The 23,246-nt window shown below is 38.6% G+C and overlaps 2 protein-coding genes and 1 pseudogene across 2 annotated transcripts in view; 2 read left to right on the top strand and 1 right to left on the bottom strand.

Moving 5' to 3' along the window:
• The window catches only part of LOC143176942 (uncharacterized), a 219,580-nt gene that overhangs the window by 142,265 nt on the left and 54,069 nt on the right, over positions 1 to 23,246 (top strand). The window lies entirely within an intron of this gene.
• Positions 16,247 to 17,812, bottom strand: LOC116433357 (cytochrome P450 9e2 pseudogene; annotated as a pseudogene).
• On the top strand, positions 20,432 to 21,430 carry LOC116433359 (uncharacterized). The gene has a single exon (XM_031991346.1). The coding sequence runs from the start codon at positions 20,432 to 20,434 to the stop codon at positions 21,428 to 21,430; it is 999 nt and encodes a 332-aa protein (XP_031847206.1).

Genomic DNA, 23,246 nt, shown 5'->3' with positions numbered 1-23,246 from the left:
GTTGATAGTAGAGTTTTGAAAATTGAGCTAGACGCTACCAACAGTTTATTTCCACGGGACTCGTCACCCCCAGGAGACTACGCTTGTAGGGCTACGGCGCCGGCTGATTGAGCCGCATCTCAATTCTGCGCCTATGGGGGCCTTCTGTGTTGGGCTTTCACGGTAGATACATTGGAAGTCAAACTGCGGGCCCTCTATCGCCCACTAAGACGGAGGTGTTGTGGATGTATCACCGGTCCCGACTGGGCCGCCCGCTGTCTGACTCGCGAATAATGGTGGAAGGAGTTTCAGTCCAGGTCGGGAATCGAATGAAATATCTGGGGCTCATCCTGGACAGTCATTGACAGTTTGGACCCCATTTCACTCGGCTGTTTCCCCGGATTGGGAGGGGGGAGGTGACTTCCGTTTTGTCGCGATTGATCTGGTGGCAGACAGACTTGCCTACCTCATTCTGAGTCGGCTGCACAGGCTGTCCAACATCAAGATTATGAGGAGATACTGCACCCTCTGGTTTGGAGACGGGGACGTGGATGCCGACAGGGAATGGCATCCTGATACCCTAGACTCTGTATAGAGCTCCAAGGACCGGGTCTGGCAGTATATGTGGGAGGTTAGGCGCTTTCGTCTTATAGGCGAGGGGCCAAGCGATCGCTGTGTTATCAGGGCTTCTGGTGGGGTGCCTCTCCCTTTCCGCGTGACACGGATGCTCACCGAATACGGGTGCTTCAGGGAATATCTGCGTCGCAATAAGCGTGAGCGTGGTGTGAGATGCTAATACTGCGACGGCGATCAGCACACGGCGCAGCATACGCTGGACAAAATTCCAACGTGGGCTGACGAATGCCGGGTCCTGGTCGAGGTCATAAGGCGAGACCTCTCTCCGGCTGCGGTCATTCGGGCCCTATCGGAGGGGTATCGAAAGTGGGAAGTCATCGTCTCCTTCTGTGAGCAGATCATAAGGCATAAGGAGGCGACAGAGAGGGAGAGGAGTACACTTCCCATCGCTCTCGTATGGGTGGGGGTAGGTGCCGACGGAATTGCCGGGTGAGAAGCTCAGGCCCGTCGAGTCTCTCATCTTAAGATTCTGGTCGCCGAGCCCGGGGTTCCCCACGGAATCTATGGAACCGGTGCACTGGAGGGCCTGAGGCGTTTCTAGGTGGGTCGGAGCATTGTCGCCGAGGGTAAATGTTTGGTTCCGGGAAACCTTCCGTTATGGCGCAGGATGGAACACTCCTGGAGGTTCAGTGAATAAAAGTCTCACATTATCCCTTGCCCCCGTAACAGACGAGGGTGCCTAATGCAGGTTATCCAGGGTAAAAACTGGCAGGGCGTTTAACCGCGGAGATATGACGCAGGCAGTCTCGATTGGTCATAGAATGTTTTGTACTCCTTGACGTTTTGGCAGCAGTTGAAGCATACCACCCACTGGAGTTTGTTTGGGCACATCTTGAAATTGTGCCCGGAAGAAGCACAGTGCCCGCAGATTTCTTTATATGCGCAATAGTACTACTATATAGCAGCACGTGGCTACTATATAGTCGCGTGTGGAACAGCATTTCCGGCCAATATAAATGTGGTTCTTCTTACGGAGGATGTCGCGTACGGTATTGGCAACATCGAGGACTAGGTTATGTGCATCCCTGTTCTTCGCGGCAGATGTAAGGGCAACCTTTGTTTGTTACCTCGCTATTTCCCTCTGGCGGGACTCGTTATTTCGAGCCATGATTGCCTCTATCGTTTCCTTATCGTTATTGCAGTGCGGAGCGTCAAAAACGATTATGCAAGGGTTCTTTTTAGGTGGGACGCCGACTATCGGACATGCCTCGCGGAGTGTTTTATTGATCGTGAGTCCAGACCATCTAACCATCCGAAGAACAGACATTTTCGTCTCTTCGCTCGACGAGAAGGTCTTTACATCTTTCGAGATAACCAGGATGGTGTGGGGGAGGGGTCGCGTTTTATGTTCAACAGAGTCGCTATTTTATTCGTAACACCCAAGCGAGCTCCGTACGTAAGGAAGGGGACGAGGAATTCGCCGCAGCCGTCGTTCTCTCAGGAATCTGGAGTGAAGGTGAGAGAGCAGATTTGAGAGACTTGATTCGACCATCGAGATGGCCATTAGCACAAGAGGGCTCGATCCAGAAGGCCACTCAGCCTGGCAATGGAAGACAAAATATATTTCCTAGTGTGTAGACTTACTGCATTAGAGAACTCGCAAGTGTGTTCCATCACCTTTAGGTATATTTCTGACACCTTCTCCTTCAATCCGATCATTCAGTAATCACTGTTGTAAATAATTAACGTCCAAAATGTGCATTTCTTGAAATATTTAAAGGTTTATTATTATGTGTGCATTAGAAGAATAAGCATTAGATATATTTTCAATGCTATGAAAATTGTGTCCGTTGGTGCAGTCTCCGCCCTCGCAAGGGTAAGTATTACCTGAGGACTCCCGTTTACTGCACTCGTTGAGCGTCTTGCTTTTTTTCGAGTCGTTCATCAGTTTACAGTAAACCATCAAACTAAGAACAGCGTTTCTGTTTCTGTTCGTTTTAAAAATCGAATTAAACATATATTAATAAATATATACTTAGTTCAAACTCTGTTGTATTTATTTAGCAAATAAATATTCAACAATGTGCAACAAAACCTTTAATTTATCAGATGCTGAATGTTTAGTTCGACACAGTGTAGTGCATGTTACACCAAATAATTGGAGGAGAGCCGTCATGCATGTGTATAGCGAGATTAAATCTGCTATAGAGAAAAACATATTAGACAATAATATTGATGAGGTGTTAGAAAGTTCAGAACAAACCAATCGCAGCAGTAATTGTAGTAGTAGTAGTAATAGTAGTACAGTAATATCTCTCGTATTGTCCCACCGTTCGGAATCGTATTTGGACAACTTGGGCAGAGTAGAAACCGTTTTCAAGTATCGCGGCTCGTCTTTGTAGTGGTTGGCAGAACGGAAAAGAGAAAGATGGAATAGGAGTCGAGGCAGTAGAAGAATTTTAAACTCAATGTATCGGTGTTACACAACACACATAATTGTACAGATTTTTTTTATTAATATAACACCAAACACGGTATGATTTGGATCGCAAAAACTTACTTTATTAACTTTCGTTAAAAAATTGTACCTGTCACTGATGAACAAACTTTTTTTTATGTATAACTTTTTTAAAATAAGGCGAAAATTTCCTCCAGTTACGGTTTTGCGATTATGATTCTCGCCGACATGGCTACTAACTGGAGATGCAGATCCGCTGACAGCAAGAGTAGAAGTGCCAGCAGACGTTTCTAGTAAGATGCTACGTGTACTAAAGCTACTCCTGTAGACAGCTCGCAGCGGCACACAGTGCGTACACCTGTGGACGAAATCCCAAAAATCGACAGTTCACATAAAAAAAATGAAGGTTACTACTTTATGGCTAAGGCGTTTCTGCTATACAAAATGATTTACCTTGTGTTCATTGTTAAATATATTTATATAGATTTTTAAAAGTGCAATATGTTCTCGATTTGTACAACACTGGAATCGAAAAGCGAAATATCCATTGTCATTTAAAAAACTTCATAATATGAACACAACTTTTGTTTGATGCACTTTTTAAAATTTTATAACTGTTATTTTTCGATTCTGCGTTTTGATTTTACACGTTGGTTCTATATCTCAATTCTACATTGCGGTTCTACATTTCGATTCTATATTCCGTTTCTGCATTTTTTTCCGAAACCGAAAAATAACACTTTTAAATCGATACAGAAGCGATACGAAAACCGATATAGCTTAAACCTGACACGCCTAATAACAGAATAATTACTTTATTACTGTCAACCTTTGTTTATTTACTTTAATCTTTAACTTTATTACTGTCAACCTTTGTTGGTTTACTTTAATCTTTAACTTTATTACTGTTAATCTTTGTCTTCAAACACAAGAATTCTAGTTAAGGTAGATGTAAATTACCTCTCCAACACCCAACGCTTCAACACTCCTACTCGCTTGCAACACCAGGCGCACTCCAATAGCCAACAGTGGCCTCTTAATTTAACGTCCGGTATATCCTAAAGGGCTTCACCAGACAGCCCCCACGAGCAAGGAATTGAGTTTAGGCTCAATCATTAATACCTTGGCGCGAATTATTGTGGGAGACAACCATGCCAGGTGATCGAATAGTTTCGCGGTTTCCGACAACAGTTCGCGATTGCTGATTTTTCATCCCTCACCGCGAAATTTTGCCAATCAAAGTAGAACGGGTCGTTCAGGAAATCTACCTAATACTGAAAATTTTGAGCTCGTTAAACATTCGCAGATCCACGATGTGTGATGGTTCAATCTCAGGAATGTAACGCAGAATTTCAGCATCATTACCCGCCCATTTTCGGAGGAGAAATCCACTCCGAGCTAGGAGTTGACAGATTTGAATTCGTATCTACTCGATTAGCTGCTTTTCCGGCGCGCGTATGAACACATCGTGGACATAAACACTGTTCCATAGAATCGAAGAGGCGGGGGGTTAATTTGTGCCTTCCAGAGTGTTTACTTCTTGAAGCATGCGCATTGACAAATACCGACCGCATGCGGTTCCATACGTGACTGTGTTCAATTGCAATGCTTCGGGGGTGCTGTCGCATTTGTTTTTCCACAGGATGCAGTGATGTTTGCGATCTTGTGAATGTACAAGAATTTGACTGAACATCTCCATGCCTACGACAAGAACAAACTTGTGGTGCCCCTCGAGAAGTATGATGGAGTTATCCAACTGCAATTTTGAACCGTTTTGTAGAAGGTCATTCAATGAGTAATCGCTGAATGTGTAGCTTGACGCGTTGAAAACTACTCACAGTGTTGTCGTCAAACTTTGTTTCCGAACAGGGGCTCAATGTGGAATTAAAGTTTTTGAACTGTCTATGCCGTTGAGGTCCGTCATATGTCCGAAGTACTCCTACCTACGAATAAATTGTGTGTACTCGGGATTGAACTCTTTATTTTCTCTTTAATTTCCAAGGGAATCATCTGGGACCGATTTGAGGAACAGTAACCGCACGACAAATCGACTGTTAATGCCCCGCGAATAAGTGGGCACGAAATGTGGTTCGCATTCGTTCTCCAATGGAACGAAGCTGTGTTTCGGGGACCGTTCCCATTTCCCAATAACGGAACAGAGCGCGTTCGGATGGGTCTGCGGTGTCCCGTGGTGCGTATAATCGCGAGACGAGGGATTTGCGCTGTATTGATGCGACCGAATAGAACCCACCCTAAGACGGAATTTTGCGCGAATTATGGCTCACTCAAGTCTAAATGGTATCACAACAAACAAACGGAGTTAGACAGATCATGGTTCCAAGCAGAGATAAACCAACATCAACGGAGGGATGCACAAGATGCCTTCGTTGTCAGTTAAGAAAATAAGTGGAAAAAGAAGTTTATCATTCTCAAAAATCGGCGCAAATCTTTTACCGTTTTTGGTCTGGGGAATTCTATTATAGTCTCGACTTTGCTCGCATTGGAAGTTGTCCCCGTGTTGTTTTTTATCTCTGGAGGCTACTAATATATCGCCTAAATACGCGTATCAGAAGTCGGGACCATGCAAAACTTCGTCTGTAAAACGCTGAAATACTTATGCAGCGTTTCTGAGCCAGAATGTCATTTTCGTATATTCGAATAAACCAAATGGCGAGGTTATTGCCGTTTTTTCAATATGTGAAGGTTCGACGGGTATCTCGGGATATGCCTTTACCAAATCTATTTTTGAAAATACCGATTTATTATGTGGCTTGTGTGAGAAATCCTCTATGTGGGGTAACGGGTAGCGATCTAGTACGGTTCGCGCACGGTTTCCATCCCTTGTCCTTTTTAGGGACCAAGTGAAGAGGTGAGGCCCGTGGGCTCTTAGATGGACGAATTACGCCTTTCGCTAGCAAATGTTCAAATTCTGATTTAACTACTTTGAGTCTGTTGGGAGCAAGTCTACGTCTCCAGTTTTACAAATTCCGGACGTTCGCGACTTGTTTTTATATGATGCATGATGTTACACTCCGCGACAAAACTGTAAGACATGTGCGAAATTCGATGAAAATTCTATGTAAGTCTTGAGTTTTGTCTTCCTTCATTCATAATGTTATAGTTTACATTATATAGAAGTGTATTCTACAGTTCTATGAAATACCGAAGGCTACAATTCCAAGAACTTGAGAAATGTATGTGAACATGCTATTCTCTTCGCGACAAAACTATAAGAGAGTAGCTCTTCGTCAGTCGATTTTATGCTGTAATCGTAGTCACAGTGTTAGAAGTAATTGTATACTTAAAATTAAACATTTATAATTTTGTTCTTACATAATATAACTACAATGCTGCGTGGGAAAAAGCTGACAGACAGTCAAATAAAAGTGATCGTAAAATTATAAGAAAAGAATACTTCTACTTCAGAAATTTCAAGAGTGATTGGGCGAAATCGATGTGCCGTGCTCGATTATTTAAAAAGTAGAGAGATTTATGAAAAAAAATTAAAACATTTAAAAAGACGAAAATTTCAAAAGAAACCGTCACTTGCAAATCGACATAAAATAGCCAGGGAAGAGTTTGCAGAAAGACATCACCAGTGGAAAAAAAGTGGAGAAAAGTTATCTTTTCAGATGAAAAACGTTTCTATTTAAATGGAACGGATGGTATTTCATTTTATTTTCAAGATTTGCGGAAGGAAGAATTTTATATGTCAAGGAGGCAAATGGGCGGCGGCGGCATCATAGTATGGGCCGCGATAGGGTTCCACGGGAGAACTGATATAAAATTTATGAACACCAGCATGAATGCAATTAAATATATAGAAATATTAGAAGAACAATTAACGCCACATGCCAGCACTATTGCATGTGAAAATTATATTTTTCAACGTGATAATGTCGCTGTGCATACAACAAAACGTGTAAAAAAATATTTTGAAGATCATGATATAGAAATTGTACCATGGCCTGCGAGATCTCCAGATTTAAATATAATAGAAAACATTTGTGGAGTAGAGTTGAAATCTCGTATTAAAGAACAATGAGCCAAATTAAGTGAACATCAAATAAAAAATTTATCTAAATCGATACCAGGGCGATTAATTGAAACTATAAAAAAATAAAGGTGGCACAACACATTATTAATAAATAGAAAAAAAATATATTTTTTTTAAGACATTATCTTATAGCTTTGCCGCACCTTATTTTATCAAAAATTAGAAATTTTAATGAAACTTTTTACAATCTAATTCAATAATATTTAATAAAATATTAAATAAAACCGCAGGTGTCTTATAATTTTGTCGCAGAGTGTATGTTTCGCGTCTAAGTGTGTTTGTATCGGCCGTGTAATATTGATAGACTTTGATAATAATTTATGGTACAGAGAATCATCGACGATGGTTTTAATTACATTTAAAGTTAACTGTGTGGTGCTGTCTATTAGTTTTCTTTACCTATCCTTTACGTCAACTAGCAACCCGTAACGATGGAATAGATCTGCGCTGATTATTGGGGTTTGAAACATCGACTCATTCGCCGTGCATAATGTATAATTCGATTTTGGAGGGCGTCCAGCAATTAGATTTCGCGGATATACGCTAATGTCGGCGCCGGTATCGACGAGGTACTGTACCCTGCTGTGTTTATCCATCATGAAAAGGCGGCTTGTATTATAATCGATGTACTCTGCCGTATGTAGTGTCGATCGGTCTCATTTCTCTGCTCCGTGTCCTTAATTTTGTTGGCGGAGCGGATGGTGCATTGTGTTGCGCGGTCGTCATAACGGGTATTGTACCAGCATACGTCGAGTTCGTCTATTTTGTGGACTGGTACTTGCGATGAACCCTGTATCCTGCGATGGACTCTTCGATCGGCTGCGTCATCTCCATTTCCATCTGCTTGATTTGCGGAATCCGCTGCTTCACCGTTGCTGTCCTTGGATCATGGTTCCATCTGGTGACATCTCCTCGATCTACTGCATGAGTGGAGCCATTTGCTCGCACAACATATCAAACCGACTTTCAGTCGAGACTGCGATGCATCGCCCGGCGAAGTCAATTTCGTTAATTTTATCAGCTAATTCCGCTAATTTCAAGTACCGTGCTGTCTGCTGAGTCCACAGGTGTCGGAGCTGCTGTATTCGCTGCTTCTGCGATTTTTATAGCCTTCTGATCAATTCCTCCTTTAATTTGTCGTATTTCCCACTGTCTGGTGGGTTTTGTATAACTCCCTCTGCCTCCTGCATTCATTTTAGCTCCACGTGGAACGTGACGTAATAAAATTTTGCAGTATCCGTTGTAATCCCGTTTAATGCAAATTGTCCCTCGAGCTGGTGAGACCAAAATGTTGAATTATTATATCAAAATGGGAGAACGCGAACCCCGACTCGGCTGACTTCTTGTAACGCTCCAAAAGGGTTGATAATCGGTAGGCAGCTGTCGCGCGGCCGGATAGTCCCGTAACAATAGCAGTTAGCAAGCGTTATTGCGGGGGGAAACACATTTGGTCCGTGCTGCGCGCGTTATAAAGTAATTTGCGGATAATCTTTTTACTCGCAGAAGTCAAAGAAAGTTTTGGGCTTTTGCTTTAAGCTCTGCAAGTAATTTTCTCGACCTTTCGGGCTGTGAACCATGCGCCGTTACACTTCTTTTCCGTATAAACGCAACCGCCAAGCTAAGAGTGCACAGCACAATAATTAAAATTGATTTTCCTCAAGATAGTTGAGTGTGTAAGAAATAAGATACCGAAAGTTTTTTTTCATTCGAGCATTCATAAGCTACTGTGCTTAGTTGAATGTTTGGAGTTTCCGTTCCACTTTCCTAATTCTTCGAAATAATTTGTACGTTGTAAAAAGGTTGTGTACATTTTTGACCAGGTTGAAAGCTTTACAGATAAATATATAATATACTTCAAATAATACCTGATTGTTTTATTATCTATCTTTCATTAATTATTTATATTTAAATATTATTTATAATCAATGACAGTACTTACAACTACACTGCTTTTTTTAATTGAAATACTTACAATTATTGTTAGTAACAATGTGTGATTACTCATTGTATTATTATTATTATTATTGTTATTGTTATTTATTACTTTATGATGTGTAATATAACTCACTCTATCGAAATATACAATTTCGTACATAAATACATGTGATTACAAATACTGATCAGTTACTCATTTCTGACAAATGTTTGTGTTTATTATACCAAAAGAATGTTTCTTCCACATCTGTATCCTATATTTTTTTTATTTAAAGGCACGAATCGTTCGAACACTTATCCGCGGCCGGATAATTATATAATTAATATTTATTAAGCTTTCATGTAATATGTAATTTATTGTTATTATATATTAGTGCCTATTCTATTATTATTATTTATTAAATGGTATGTAATATTTATTCATCATTTACTTTATAATTGAATATCATTGTGTATTAAAATATATAAATATATGTACATATGTAGAAACTTAGTCGCGGCTCCCCTACGTTCGTTCCCAGCTTTCTCTTTCGTTTATTTTCTATTTCCAGAGTGTCCAAGGTGCTGCCCAATCAATCAGCGGCGATCTTACGCGTCTGATAGCCAGGCTCCATTGGGCTAGAATTTTAGCTCTTTTCTCACGGGACGTTCTCACACGATTTTCCCTTGCGACCTGGAGTAGGCACAGCCCTTTAAAAAGTTCTCGGAAATCGGGCCTCGGACAATTGGATTTTGGCTTAAAGACATCATCGTTTGAATTCGTGCCACTTCGGTCTGTGCTGTCCCGTGACACTTTGTATGTGCGTTGCCGGACATTTTCTTATTTGTTATCTTGTTGTATTGTTACCTTGATATTCTATTGTTATTGTGTTATTTCATTGTTATTCTTATTCGTTGTAGCGCTCCGTTAAAATATAGTATTGAGTATGGTAAATAGGAGTACAATTATTAACGTTATTCTCACTCATCTTATATATAACCATATTTTGTCGAAAAAATTCAATATGTACTTGCTTTTAACTTTGGTCAGCTAATATGGCGTAATTGCTTACTGTGCGGCGCGCAAAAGTGAAATCCAGCACCAATGTTCCTAGACCTCACTTTATCGCATTCTGTTCTTCGTTGCGCGACTCCGCCAGTAATAAGGATGCACAAAAAATGAGGAGTCATTGTTGCCATAACTAGCGGACGAAGCGTCGTGAATAGAAGTCTAGGCTCTGTACACTTTTAGCGCGAATGTCGCTGCTATAGTCACGAGAGCTGTAGTTAGTTAGGAAGTAGGTCAAATTGCGATCGATTAAATTATATGTTTCACATTTTCTTAAAGTGTTTATTTCTTGAAATGACATCCGAATTACATTGTATGTAAATAGTAACCTATACCCACTTCGTCATTTTAAGTCATACAAATTCCTTATTAACGTCGACCGCACATTCCCTAAATAAAAAGAAATAAAATCACGTACGTAAGTATTCTTATTATATAAAATGTACTGTAATGTCAATTAATTAGGAATGATTTTACCCGACATCTCCATCCTACTGGACCATTACAATTGCAGCCAAAAATCTGAGAATACACGTAATTTATATTTTACGAGACGAGTGTGACTGTGAAGATAATTAATCGTGACTAACAAGTGGTAAAGTTGTCAGTTTCAATATCGAAACAATTTTTATACACATATAATCCTAAAATGCACCTTCAAACGACGTTTCCAATCTATTTATTATAAAGGTAGTCACGGAGAACATAATTTTAGTAATATAAATGGTCAAACCATACAACGCTAGAAAACAATTAAACAATAAGTGATTAATATATTTTCAATGATGAAATTATAATTACAATATGCAATATCATAGTCATATGAAACTATTTTTAAATTAAGTTTGATGATTTTGTAGAATGATATCTAGGTCATAGATTAAAACTCAGTAGATGATTACCGTGAACTTTTTATTAAAAAAAATAGTATCATTTGCATCCCTTACTGCCTCGGCGGATACAATGAAGAACGCTGGCAGGAGCATCATCGACAAAACGTGGAGAGCGATTTTCATTTCATAGATTTTGCTATGGTTAGATACTATCATTACTATTTTATCATTACCCATTTTTCGTGGCGGTGATATCTTAGTATCCTATAGACGTAGCTTCCATTAAGCATACTTTATAACATAGCTTTAACTCTAGTATCGACGATTCTGGCAATCGAACTTACAAACGACTTCGTCTCGAGTTACATGGACACGTAAGAAGACCTTGTTTCTACGAATATTTTGAATTTGTACTTTGTCATTTTCTCATTATTTTCTTTTTGCTCTGTAATATCATATTATCTGAACAGTGTGACGATTATAATCAGAATATTAATAATTGGCTCAAAGTCCGAACGGACCTAAACTTGATACGGCGAGGACTAAGAGGCACCACGCGGTGGAAAAAGACAGATGAGCTTGACATACCTACACATGCCTGCCAGTGTTTATGTAACTCTTTCGCTACAATACACGGGATATGTCGCATACCTTTATTATTGATATGAAATAATTTATTTCAGAATCCAACACAAGTAATCGGTTTTTAAGATATGTCACCGTTGGTAGAAGCTGCTTAAAGATGATAAATATAAACAACTCTATATTTTATACAATTGGAGTATTTATTTGCACACAATTAGAATCTGGCGAGTGACAAGAACTGTAGACATTATAGGCGAATCCCAAATTTTTCCAGTATATCAAATAACTTGCCTGTCAACGTTACTTCTATACTAGAGCACCAATATCATTCGAGTATTACAAGAGGGATAATTGTAATCGATGTAGAAGGTCTAATATACAAGAATACAACCCATCAAAAAAATCTCGTTTAACAACAGAATGTATAATGTGCAAAAACAATGGCCGATAGAAGGAAACTAGATATATTTGTAAAAATTATTCCGCCGTATTATACATTTCATCATGCTTTTAAGCACTCCATACAAAATAAACAATAAAAGCTCTAATTCTGTATAATATGGAGTATTATATTATTTTATATTATATTATCATCTTTAAGTACCTTCCAACGACGATGACATGTCTTACAAATCGATTATTTGTGTCAGTTTTTTAAATAAAACACTTCGCATCCAATCTTGCACACGAGATATCTCGTCCATTATAGCGAAAGGGTTAAGAAAGATCATGCACAGGGTGAGAGATTTACATATAAATTTCTTTTCACTCTTAGCCTAAAAGAGCCCGAATTCGTCAACGACTCGTTATCCGCTATTCTTTAGGTGCGACACGAGCCTTGTATGCGACAAAGAACGATCGTTGCTAAGGGTTTACAGGTCGAAATAAATTGGTCAAAACACGGACAGTAGGATTGCGTTCACGTAGGCAGATCGCCGTCGATTAGTCGACGACGCGTCAATACGCGGCAGCACCGCAAAATGTTGAGTCTGCACGTGTACGTAAATAAATATATACCTCCAAGTTCTCTTCTTTCGTAAAACAGAACATACAGTTATGCGCAAAGTATTTAAATGATATGCTGCGTAAGAGTACAGGTACGACCCCGTTTCATTTGTTACTTGGTGTACATATGCGTATGAAAGAGGATCCTAAGATAAAAGAACTAATCAAAACTGAATTGATTGCGATGTTCAGTGAGAGACGCGATGAGATACGAGATCATGCAAAAGAAAATCTTTTATGGATCCAAAAGGAAATAATCATAGCTATAACCGTAAGAGAAATCGCGCTGATTTGTATCGCGACTCTAAGAACCGACTCTTAATAGTAGCGTGGCGTACTCTTCTGTCAGAAGTCGACAAGATAGGCAGCGGTGGGAAAGTGAAGCGTATGTACGTGCGGATTCTGAGAAATGTCGAGGCACTATTTTTTAGAGTTGAACGCAAGGAATAAGCGCAAGGGTGATTAAAACGGGAAGCGCTCCTCGATCGCAAGCGCATTCGAAATCGATTATCATCAGTCGCGTTCAGTCCGAGACCAACACGGTCATGGTCTCTAATAAACTATGTAAATAAATATCACGCAAATGTACTTTGTTCGGGAAACCATCCTGATCCTTCTGACCTTCCCTTACACGACCATGATCTAATCACCATAAGAAATACACAAACTATAATGGGTTCGAAACCGCCGACAATATGAAACCATGAGTGGACAAAATGTTCTACTAGATTCAGACTTAAATTCCAATTTCTTTAAAAAGAAAACACAAAAATAATATCAGTCTACAATAGTACAAAATGAATTGATCTATTAGTTTGTCGGTATTATTTTTATAACTATTCGGTCGGGATAATGAAATCAAGATTTATAGAGAAGTGTATAATACCGGAATGAACATTCGAAAATGAAATAATAAAATTACAGTAATAACATGTTTAACAAAGTATTGGATTATTCTTGAAATACAATTTTCTTTCACGCTTTGGTGCAATTTTTACCCAACATGAGAATAAACATTTATTATAAATTAAAAATACATCGCTATTGTATTGCGACGGATCGGCGCTAGTATGTTTTGGAAAACTCGATTGCCTGGAGAAGCGTGAAAGAAAAGTGTTTGGGACCAAGCGACTGGGACCGTGAGAATGAAGGGTGGACGCGACCGCGTGAATTTTGACTACGGACGAAAGGTTAAGGTGCGAGTGAGAAGGCTGTAAGTGTAAGAAAGAAACAGCGAATGGGGTGTGCTTTAAAAACAAGTGGGAATGCGTGGGCGGTTGGGTGTGCGTTTGGAGAAAGAATCAATAGCGATCGTTTAGATATCAGTCGAAATATATTTGATATTATAACCAGCAAAAGTGTTAATAGAGAATCAACCGTCCCTGTTCCCAAAGAATCCTACAAATATTACATGTATAATTAGTTGTAGCACTCATTAACAGCATGTCAAAAATATGAAGTAGTCCAGTATTATAATTTTTTAGTAATTTCTCATTTTTTGTACATGCAGTACGTGCTCCTGAAATACATACTTTTAAATATTATGTAGTGTCGTAATTTTAAGATAGTGAGACAGCGAGTGTTCTGAGGGCCACAAAAGAGAAAAGGACTTATGGAGACCAGGCCCAAGAGTTGTTGGGTTTTCCCGAGGGATGCGTAAGCAAGGATGATGAGTGCGTGGTAGTGAGAGTAGGGTGTGTTTGAGAATTTATTGGAACTGTGAGTAAGAAGAATGCTTGTGGGGGAGAGAATGATTTTTAAGTGCGGATAGCGAGAGATCTGAGAGAGAGAGTTGCGTTGGCCTGAGAAGAGAAAAGACCTGTACACTGCGAGCTATATCATTGCTATTTATTTGTATTCTATTCAATTATCTATTCCTATGTTTTTTTTTTTAAATAAAACATATTTAAATACCATTAATACCACAATTATTTCAACACAAAACTTTTCTACTTAATTCTAGGAATAAAGTAATCTCAACTTATTCTTCATTCAATTTATATATGATTTAATCCAATTCCGTGTATTTAGGTACGAACAAATAGAGCTTCAGATCTGAAAAGTAAAAACACTTTTTTGTTATCTATAATACAATAACACTTACCTCTGGGAAGATACTCTTTGACGCGATAATGGCATGAAATTGATATATGATAAAAAGAACCAACGAATCTTTGTTTCTTTAAACTTATATGGATATCCAGCGAAACGTAATTTCGTTTCATATCAAAAAATTTGATTGAACAAATAGTAACTTCCATTTCAATAAACTTATGCCTATTATTTGAAAAAGTGATAAAGAATTGTAAAGATTATAAAACACTCTTTTATTACTTGCTTTACTAGAAACAAATCACTTTATTTATAAAACTAATTATATAACATATAGTTACAGTTAAAACTACTTATTACCAAAGTTTCCTTATTCAAATAATGTAGGATATATCCCAGACGAGCACCCAATAGGATATATTCCGGACAAACTCCCAATTTTATAAGATATATTTATCCCGAACGAGTTGCCAATTCTGTAGGATAAAATCCCGGGTGAGTCTTAAATTTGTAAGGATGAATCTGCGGGTAACGGGGAGATTGATTCTGTAATAACACTTCCGCTGGTTATAATATTAAATATATTTCGACTGATATCTTAAACGCTCGCTCGCTATTGGCATCAAAAAGTCTTTCCCGAAATACGCACTCAACCGCTCGCTCGCTATTTGCACCAAAAAGTCTTTCCCGAAACACGCACTTAACCACTCGCTCAACCACTCGCTCGCTAATCACACGGCAAAGTCTCGTCTAAAAAGTCTCGCACAATAGTCTCGCACCCACGCATTCCCACTTGCTTCTTCCTTCCACTTGCACCCTTCTCACTCGCACCTTTCGTCCATAGTCAAAATTCGCGCGGTCACATACACGCTTATCTCACGGTCCAGTCGCTCCGTTCCAGACGCTCTTCCTCGCATCCTTTCAGCCACTTAAGATTTTCTAAACGCAGTTACTCTATTTCCCAAACATAGCGGCGTTGGTCGTCGCAACATGACCCAGTCGCCCTCACGCACGCATGACGAACCACTCATTCTACAATTATAGCACATACACTAAGATCTATTAGTAAGCTTTTAATAAATAAAGTGTTAAAACTGAGTGTTTTGTAATGCCTTTCAAAAATTACGCGAATACGTTCATTAATACCATACCTAATTGATAAAAGCGTTTATTTACCAAAAAAATGTTCTCTTGGTCTTACAATGTTCGACCAGTGGTGGATACAGTAATACGCCTGAGCGGCGAGGGTTGATATTTATTAGAAAAGACACAAATACTAATATGTACAGCGATAAAAGTGTGTAAATATATGTATCTAAAACACGACTAAATGAATAAAACATTATATACGAGAGCAGTTATTCATGATAGAAAGCGAAACGAAAAAAGACCGCAGAGATAAAACAGAAGAAGTCATGCCTGAAAATATGTAATAAAACAGAATAAAAATAGTATATGAATATAAATAAAATTGACAGTAAACAACAACGTAAGTAAAAACAGAGTAGGAGTAGTAAAAGAGGTAGAATTACAGTAAAAAAGAGAAAAAAAAGAAATGCGTCAGGAAGAAATAAAATTGCACGGTTGCTCTCATTGCACATTACACTCTGTCTAAGAATAACTATCATCTAGATACTCCCATAAATATCATGCTATCGTAAAATAATATATTACAAAAATAGAAAATCATACTGTACAAATACTTTTTAGAATTAATGTTAATGTGTAGCACTGCCGTTGCTCGCGGAATTGACAAGCACCGGGTTAGCAACTTTCCTCGGTACGACATCGAACCAGAATCCACTCTCAGCCGTCATTTGAAATCCTTTCTTGCTCAACTTCATCGGTATAGGTGTTTTCTCGTTAGGCTTGAGGTTACATCGAGAGAACACATGGAACAGCAACACCTTAGTTTCGAGAAGCGCGAACCTATTGCCGATACACATTCTTGGACCTAAGCCGAAACTCAAAAACTTTCCGGAGTTTAAAATCTTTTTCGAATCGTCTAGGAACCGGTCCGGATTAAACTTCGTTGGCTCCTCGAAGTATTGAGGATCCGATTGCACTCCGTAGATCGGTATCCAAAGATATTCACCCTTTTTGACCACGTGCGGTTTTACTCCTGGCAATGTCGGCGGCAGCTTGAAAGGTTTCGTGCAAACTCTATCTATACCAACAAACACCGGATACATCCTTAGAGCTTCGTTTACAATAGCATCTAGGTACTTCATGTCATTAATCGCTTCATAAGACACGTCTCCTTTGCTGTTCTCCAGCACTTCGTCGATCTCTTCCTGCAATCGCTTTTGAACATCCGGTTTCACTCCTACTTCATAAGCAGCGAAGCACATCAGGGCCGAGGTAGTCTTGAATCCACCGAAGAAGAAGACAAACGCTTGCGCGGTCATGTCCTCGATCGTCAGTTCTTTGCCTGGACCTAACTTTCCTCTAGTTTCCATCATTAACTGAATCATGTCCGGTCGCACGATGCCCTGCTCGTCTCTAGCTTTAATAGTAGACGCGATCAAATCCTGGAAGAAGTCTACGATATTCTTGTCGACCAGCTTTATATCGAGCAACCTGCTAAGTACAGGCGAATTGCGCATCAAAAGGAACTTGATCGACTTCCACCCACTGAAATTCGTGACCGTCTTGCCGTACGCGTAGAACGTATTGTTACGATCGGACATGGAATCTACTGTCACTCCGAATGCGCAGGTGGCGATCATGTCGTTCGTGTACCTGGTGAACGGGTCCATCAGATCCATGGACCTTTCCTCCACGGGCACCGTAGCCAAAATCTCTCCGTACCGCACCGCACATTCATGCATCAATTTGTACATTGCTTTCATCTTGGTGGACGTGAAGGCTGGGCTCAATATGGCTCTCACCTCCTTCCATCGTTCTCCGCGCAGAGCGAACAAGTTCTTACTGAACAACGGTTCCGATGAGTTCTTTTGTGAGCCGTGGTCCTGAAAATGCTCGAAATTTTTCACTATGGTCGACTTCAGCAATTCCACATCGCGGACCATGATCACTGGCGTGAGGAAGTTGAAGAAGCCTACATACTTGGCTTCGGGGTGGGTATTGTAAATTTGCTGAACTAATTCGGCGATTGTGTTTTTTTGCGCGAACACTTTCCATAAGCTACCCAAGACCGGCAACGATGACGCGGTCGGAATCCCGGTATTGTCGAAGAAACTATACACACTTTTCAGGTAATAATAGACCACCGCCGCGCCGACGGCGAACAGGGCCACAGTTACCATCCATGCATTAATCATGACGATCACATTAACTCACTGGACGATCTGTCATTCATCGAGCGCGGAGTGCGGTAATTGTAATTTTTTTTATGGTTTTTCTTCTCTGATACAGCACGTTTTGACCGTTCGAAATTAAGTGATATTGATGTAAATTGAATCGTGAACCCGATAATGGACTGGTAGATACGAGCGATCTGGATCCAGGAAAATCTGACGTTATACTGACATGTGACGGTTTACTGACAGTTTATATGCGATATACCAATTTACTCCGTTATCTCAAAACCTATAATATATCGGCGTCCAATATTCGCTAGATGATACGTAACAGGTGTATCTTTCTGTTTGATAAAATTTTACATGAAGTTATTTTTAAACACTTTGTAGAAAACGATATTCTAAACGACTTTTCACTGTTACAAAGGCAGATTTTTTCTGTTTCCCAGGCATTCATAAAAATCTGACGAATTTAAATTGAAAGTATGACTGACTTGTATTTTAAAATATGCAAATTAATTTATTTTATAGTTTTTCAGAATCTGTATCTTTTCATTAACTGGAAGAAAATAAATCAGAAATGGATTATTTTCATTTCTTTAACACTTCTAGTATTAATAATATGTAGATTGGAAAATCTTACCGATTTTCTTTTCAACAATAAATGAAACTAATATAAATGCATGAATGAAACGACTGTATTTAGAAAACGTCAAGCAATCATTAGCGTTGCTGGTCAGAAGCAGCTCTTCGTACGTTACCAGTTAACCCTTTAACCTATAATAACGAGTTAGACTCGAGGTGAAGATTTTCAATACGATTCAATAAATATATGTATTACTCAGTTCATTCGAAATCAAAGTGAATATTATTCGTCTGTAATCAACTATTATAGTTAAAAGGAAATATAGGCATAATATATGCTTAGAATTTTTCTCTTTTTCCAATAAATTGTTGATGACAAAGCAGTCGTATCGACCAGAGTTGAGAAATATATCATAGGCCAAGGAGTTAAAAACAAAATCTCCAACCTTGGACTCTTAGTATGTAAATTAAACTAACAAATATTCGAAAAATTTGATGCATTAATAGTATTCCGTGTACTTTGAAAATTCTATAATATGTGTGAATGTTTTTCAATATTACAAAACTATATAGTTAACACATACATTTTTTAAATTGGAAATTAGTTCTTTTTCCATAACAGTTCTTTTCTCATATGTATAATAGTTCACTAATTAACTGAACTTTACTTCGAGATATTATTGTCTCAAAAACTTCTTTTATATACAAAGTTTTTGAAAATTGTTTCGTATAAATGAAAGGGTACACAACTCACCGAACTCACAAGGAGAGTGCAAGGCCTTCGGGTCACCGATTTCGTTGAAACTGTGCATATTGGTAGGTTTGGTTCTCCTGTTTATGAATATATACCATTATAAGGGCGGATACTCAATAGTTTTTTAGATATTCGTTATTAAAAATTTATCACGTCAATAAGTAGAGTATTAATCAGAATAATCACCAAGTTGAATAATGGCGTGAGGGTAATGTTCTGGAATTGTACTCCAGAAAATATAGTTTGACAAGAATACACTTTATAATATAATTTTATTGCGCGCGCAATGAGAGATTTTTCAAACTAAATTCCAAAGTTAACTACTTAAATAGAACACTGTAGTTTCTATTCCATATTCTTGAAGCCAGCATTCAGACGTTTAAAAGTTATAAAAATTAAATTTTTCGCGTGAGATGTTATCAAGATATCAGCATCAATTTCAAATAATATTATGGTACTTACATAGATCAAGGATTTGTCATCGATTTTAATGTCTTTTGAATATATCTCATAGAAACGTCAACAATTATGGTACATATTTTAATTTGTGATTTATTATAAAAGAACTATATATTTAATTTATTAATAGGTTTGAACTGGGTATATTTTTCGTACATTCTTTTTAAAATTATAAAAACAATAATAACTTTATTATGAGATTGGAATTCAAAGGAATAAAAAAAAATCCATCTTTGTACACTATAGTGTTTTGACTAAACTGTAATAAAACATGAGAATATTCACGTAAAGTACACAATCAATAGAAATGATGAAGTCGATGAATTTTTGAGGATTTGACAATCTTAAATATATTAGAAAGTTTTTATTGATGGTCAATATACATAAAACAATGATGGAAAATTATTTTAGGGGAGTAGTTTTGATGCTTTCACGGCCTGGATTGTTACATTCATTTCTGGCTTTCGGGAGAGAGCCGTGTCCACTAGGAATTTTATCCCAACATCCCCCTGAGACCCATAGTCAGCACAATAGGTTCTCCCACATATCAACTGGCCAAATTCGAAACAACCATCCTAACCCCTCTCACAGGCAAAACCGGGGCACACATACAAAATTCGGAACATTTCATACAGAAAGTTAAACATGTCAAAACCAACCCCAGTGACGTACTGGTAAGCTTCGAAATACAGTCTCTGTTCATTAACATCCCGGTACGTGACAGCCTGCAACTCCTCAAATCCAAAATTCCAGGTAACCTCATTCCTCTAACCGAACACTGCCTCACCTCCACCTATTTCGTGTACCAGGGTGAGTATTAAGAACAAACATCAGGCACAGCTATGGGCTCACCAATCTCACCAGCCATTGCCAACATATTCATGAAGCACCTAGAGAAACGCATCTTGAAAGAAGCCCCTCTAAAACCATCTGAGTGGTTCCGATATGTGGATGACACGTTTGTGGTATGGCCCAATGATCACGACACTCTCCCTTCTTTCCTCGAATTCGTAAATAACATACACCCAAATATCAAGTTCACCATGGAAATAGAAAGCAACAAATCCCTACCCTTTCTTGATGTATTGGTTACAAGGAAACCAGATGGCAGTCTAGGACATCAGGTCTACAGGAAACCGACCCACACGGACAGATATCTCAACGCCTCCACACACCACCACCCTGCACATAAGGATTCGGTCATCAGATCCTTGGTCAACTGCGCTCTGAAGATCTGCGATACCAACAACTTGCAAGCGGAACTTGACCACGTGAAGCACGCATTAATACGCAACGGCTTCTCAGGAAGCAGGGTTCAACGTACTATTAATAAACTCCATCACAGTACACCTCCTGCTCATGACCAAACTGACGAGCCGAACAACAGCATTGCTAAATGCTTGAAAAGGGAAGGCATCAAAACCATCTTTCAGACGGAGACAAAAATAGGACAGGTCCTCACCTCCCCCAAAGATCAACAACTGCGCCTATCTCATGCGGGAATATACAGAATCCCCTGTTCATGCGGTAAAGTATACATCGGGGAAACCGGGAGGAGCGTGAGTACATGCCTCATCGAAAACGATCGTTGCACCAGACTAAAGTACACCCAGTCTGCGGTCGCAAGACATCAACATCAGTTGACCACGGGACACACGATCAAGTTCGAAGAGACGAAGATCTTGTCCAGAGGCAAAAATTACGTTCCACGAAAGTATAGGGAATCTATTGAAATCCTGAAACACCCAAACAACATCAACAGGGACACAGGATATCAACTGAATCCCATTTGGCACTCCCTCCTCCCGTTTTTTTTTTTAATTGTTCAGCTGACCAATTAAAATAATTGGTGACCATCGATCCGGAACATGAACAGGGTACTTATTTAAAGAGACTCTTCCTCGGCACACATCAGTATCAATGTGCCTTTAGCCCCCTAATAAAGCCAGCTTCAATGCTGGCGAAACATTGGGATAAAATTCCTAGTGGACACGGCTCTCTCCCGAAAGCCAGAAAAGAATATATTTTAAGAGAGTTAGTAATTTTGCACTAATGAATAAATTATTGAAACCCAAATCTGAATCAATAATAATCTATTAAATGGAATTCAGGTAACTTTTTTGGGTATAGATAAAGAAAAAAATTACTTTGTTTTCAATTGTATTCGTTCACTTTTTCAACGGCTTAACGTTTCAATATTCTTTATATCTTTCTTTTAATTTTACTTGAGGGGTTCAAGATTGAGAGTAATATATAGTTTTGCAAATTTACAGAATTTCTAAACACAAAATGCAAATGTCGTTCACAGAAAATAAATCGGTGAAGATGCAAATCGGAAGAACTGCTTGATTTACCGATATCTCAGTTTCATTATTCATCCCCTGATCCATCAGCTTGTTTTTCTGTCGTCCACGGCACAGAGTTGAATAAATTACGCCTGATCTGTATTAATTAATTACCAATACAGTAGAATACATAGACATGTACAAATTATTCAGAATATTCTGTCTCCGCGTAAAAAGCTATCCAGCAATACAATTTGTCGCGTAAATTACAATAATTTCTTGTATGAAAACCGACGTATTTCAGTCTTTATGGTTATGCGATCACGCGATTTCTATTTGAACGCGTGGGATTCGCTCATGAAGGTATAAAGAAAAATCTCACGAAAAATATACATATATTACTTATTTGTCATTAATCTATTTTGTTCCATAAAAACAAGTATAAAGGTAGCGACAACAGCAACTTAAGATATTAAAAAGGAAACACGTTTGACAAAGAGTGACCGTGACATAAATCAAAGCATGCATACCAAATAAATATGTTCTTTTACTTTAAAATCTAATTAATCAAAAATTAAATCCTATTATATCACGTCAAAAGTACGACAAAAATATTTCTTTCTTAGTATTCATAGATAAAATAAATGTCATTATGATTATTAGTTTCGTAATCTCGCCTCGTGTCTTGTTATCAAATTCCCTATCATTCGATGATTAATAGAGTGATTAAAATCAATTCGCTTAACAGATACCGATCGAAGTAACTTTTACGTATTAAAAGTAAGTACTTCACACACGCAAACTAAAACCGCTTTCACACGACGATATACATACGTATCCTGACACGGCGCAAGTCGGGTCTTCTTAAAAAGGATAATTCGAAAACCCTGACAACCTTGATAATTCTTTTTGAGGTGATAGTATGCATGTACCCAATGATATGTGTAAACTGTTAGGTGTAGTTATTCAATAATTTTGGAGATTTAAGCAATTAAAATTATGTGTACACCTTCCCAATGTATCATAATTACAGACACCAGTGAAGTGAGCTTGTTTACAGCTTCGTAACTCGAAGATCATGACCAGTCGATTTCGAGTCACGGTATTTTACTTATCTTCTGTTTTCTCTATAAAGAATTAACGTGGGAATGAATGTACTGATGAACAATAAACGGCGCGACTGTCAGGATGCGCGTGTTTCGAATAAATGTTCAAGGCATTGGAGTATTCTAGACTAAACTGATTTTCTGTAATATTGATTTTTCTATGTTAATGACGTTCATGTTAAATGAATCTAGAATATTCCAAATGTACGTGAAGTTAATGCATGGTGACGGAAGAATGTTCGAGAAAGTAGACGAACGTACGTACT

This window comes from Nomia melanderi, chromosome 2 (genome assembly GCF_051020985.1).
Source record: "Nomia melanderi isolate GNS246 chromosome 2, iyNomMela1, whole genome shotgun sequence".
Taxonomy (NCBI): domain Eukaryota; kingdom Metazoa; phylum Arthropoda; class Insecta; order Hymenoptera; family Halictidae; genus Nomia; species Nomia melanderi.
Note: the sequence above shows the minus strand (reverse complement) of the source record. Positions and strands in the feature narration are given on the sequence as shown.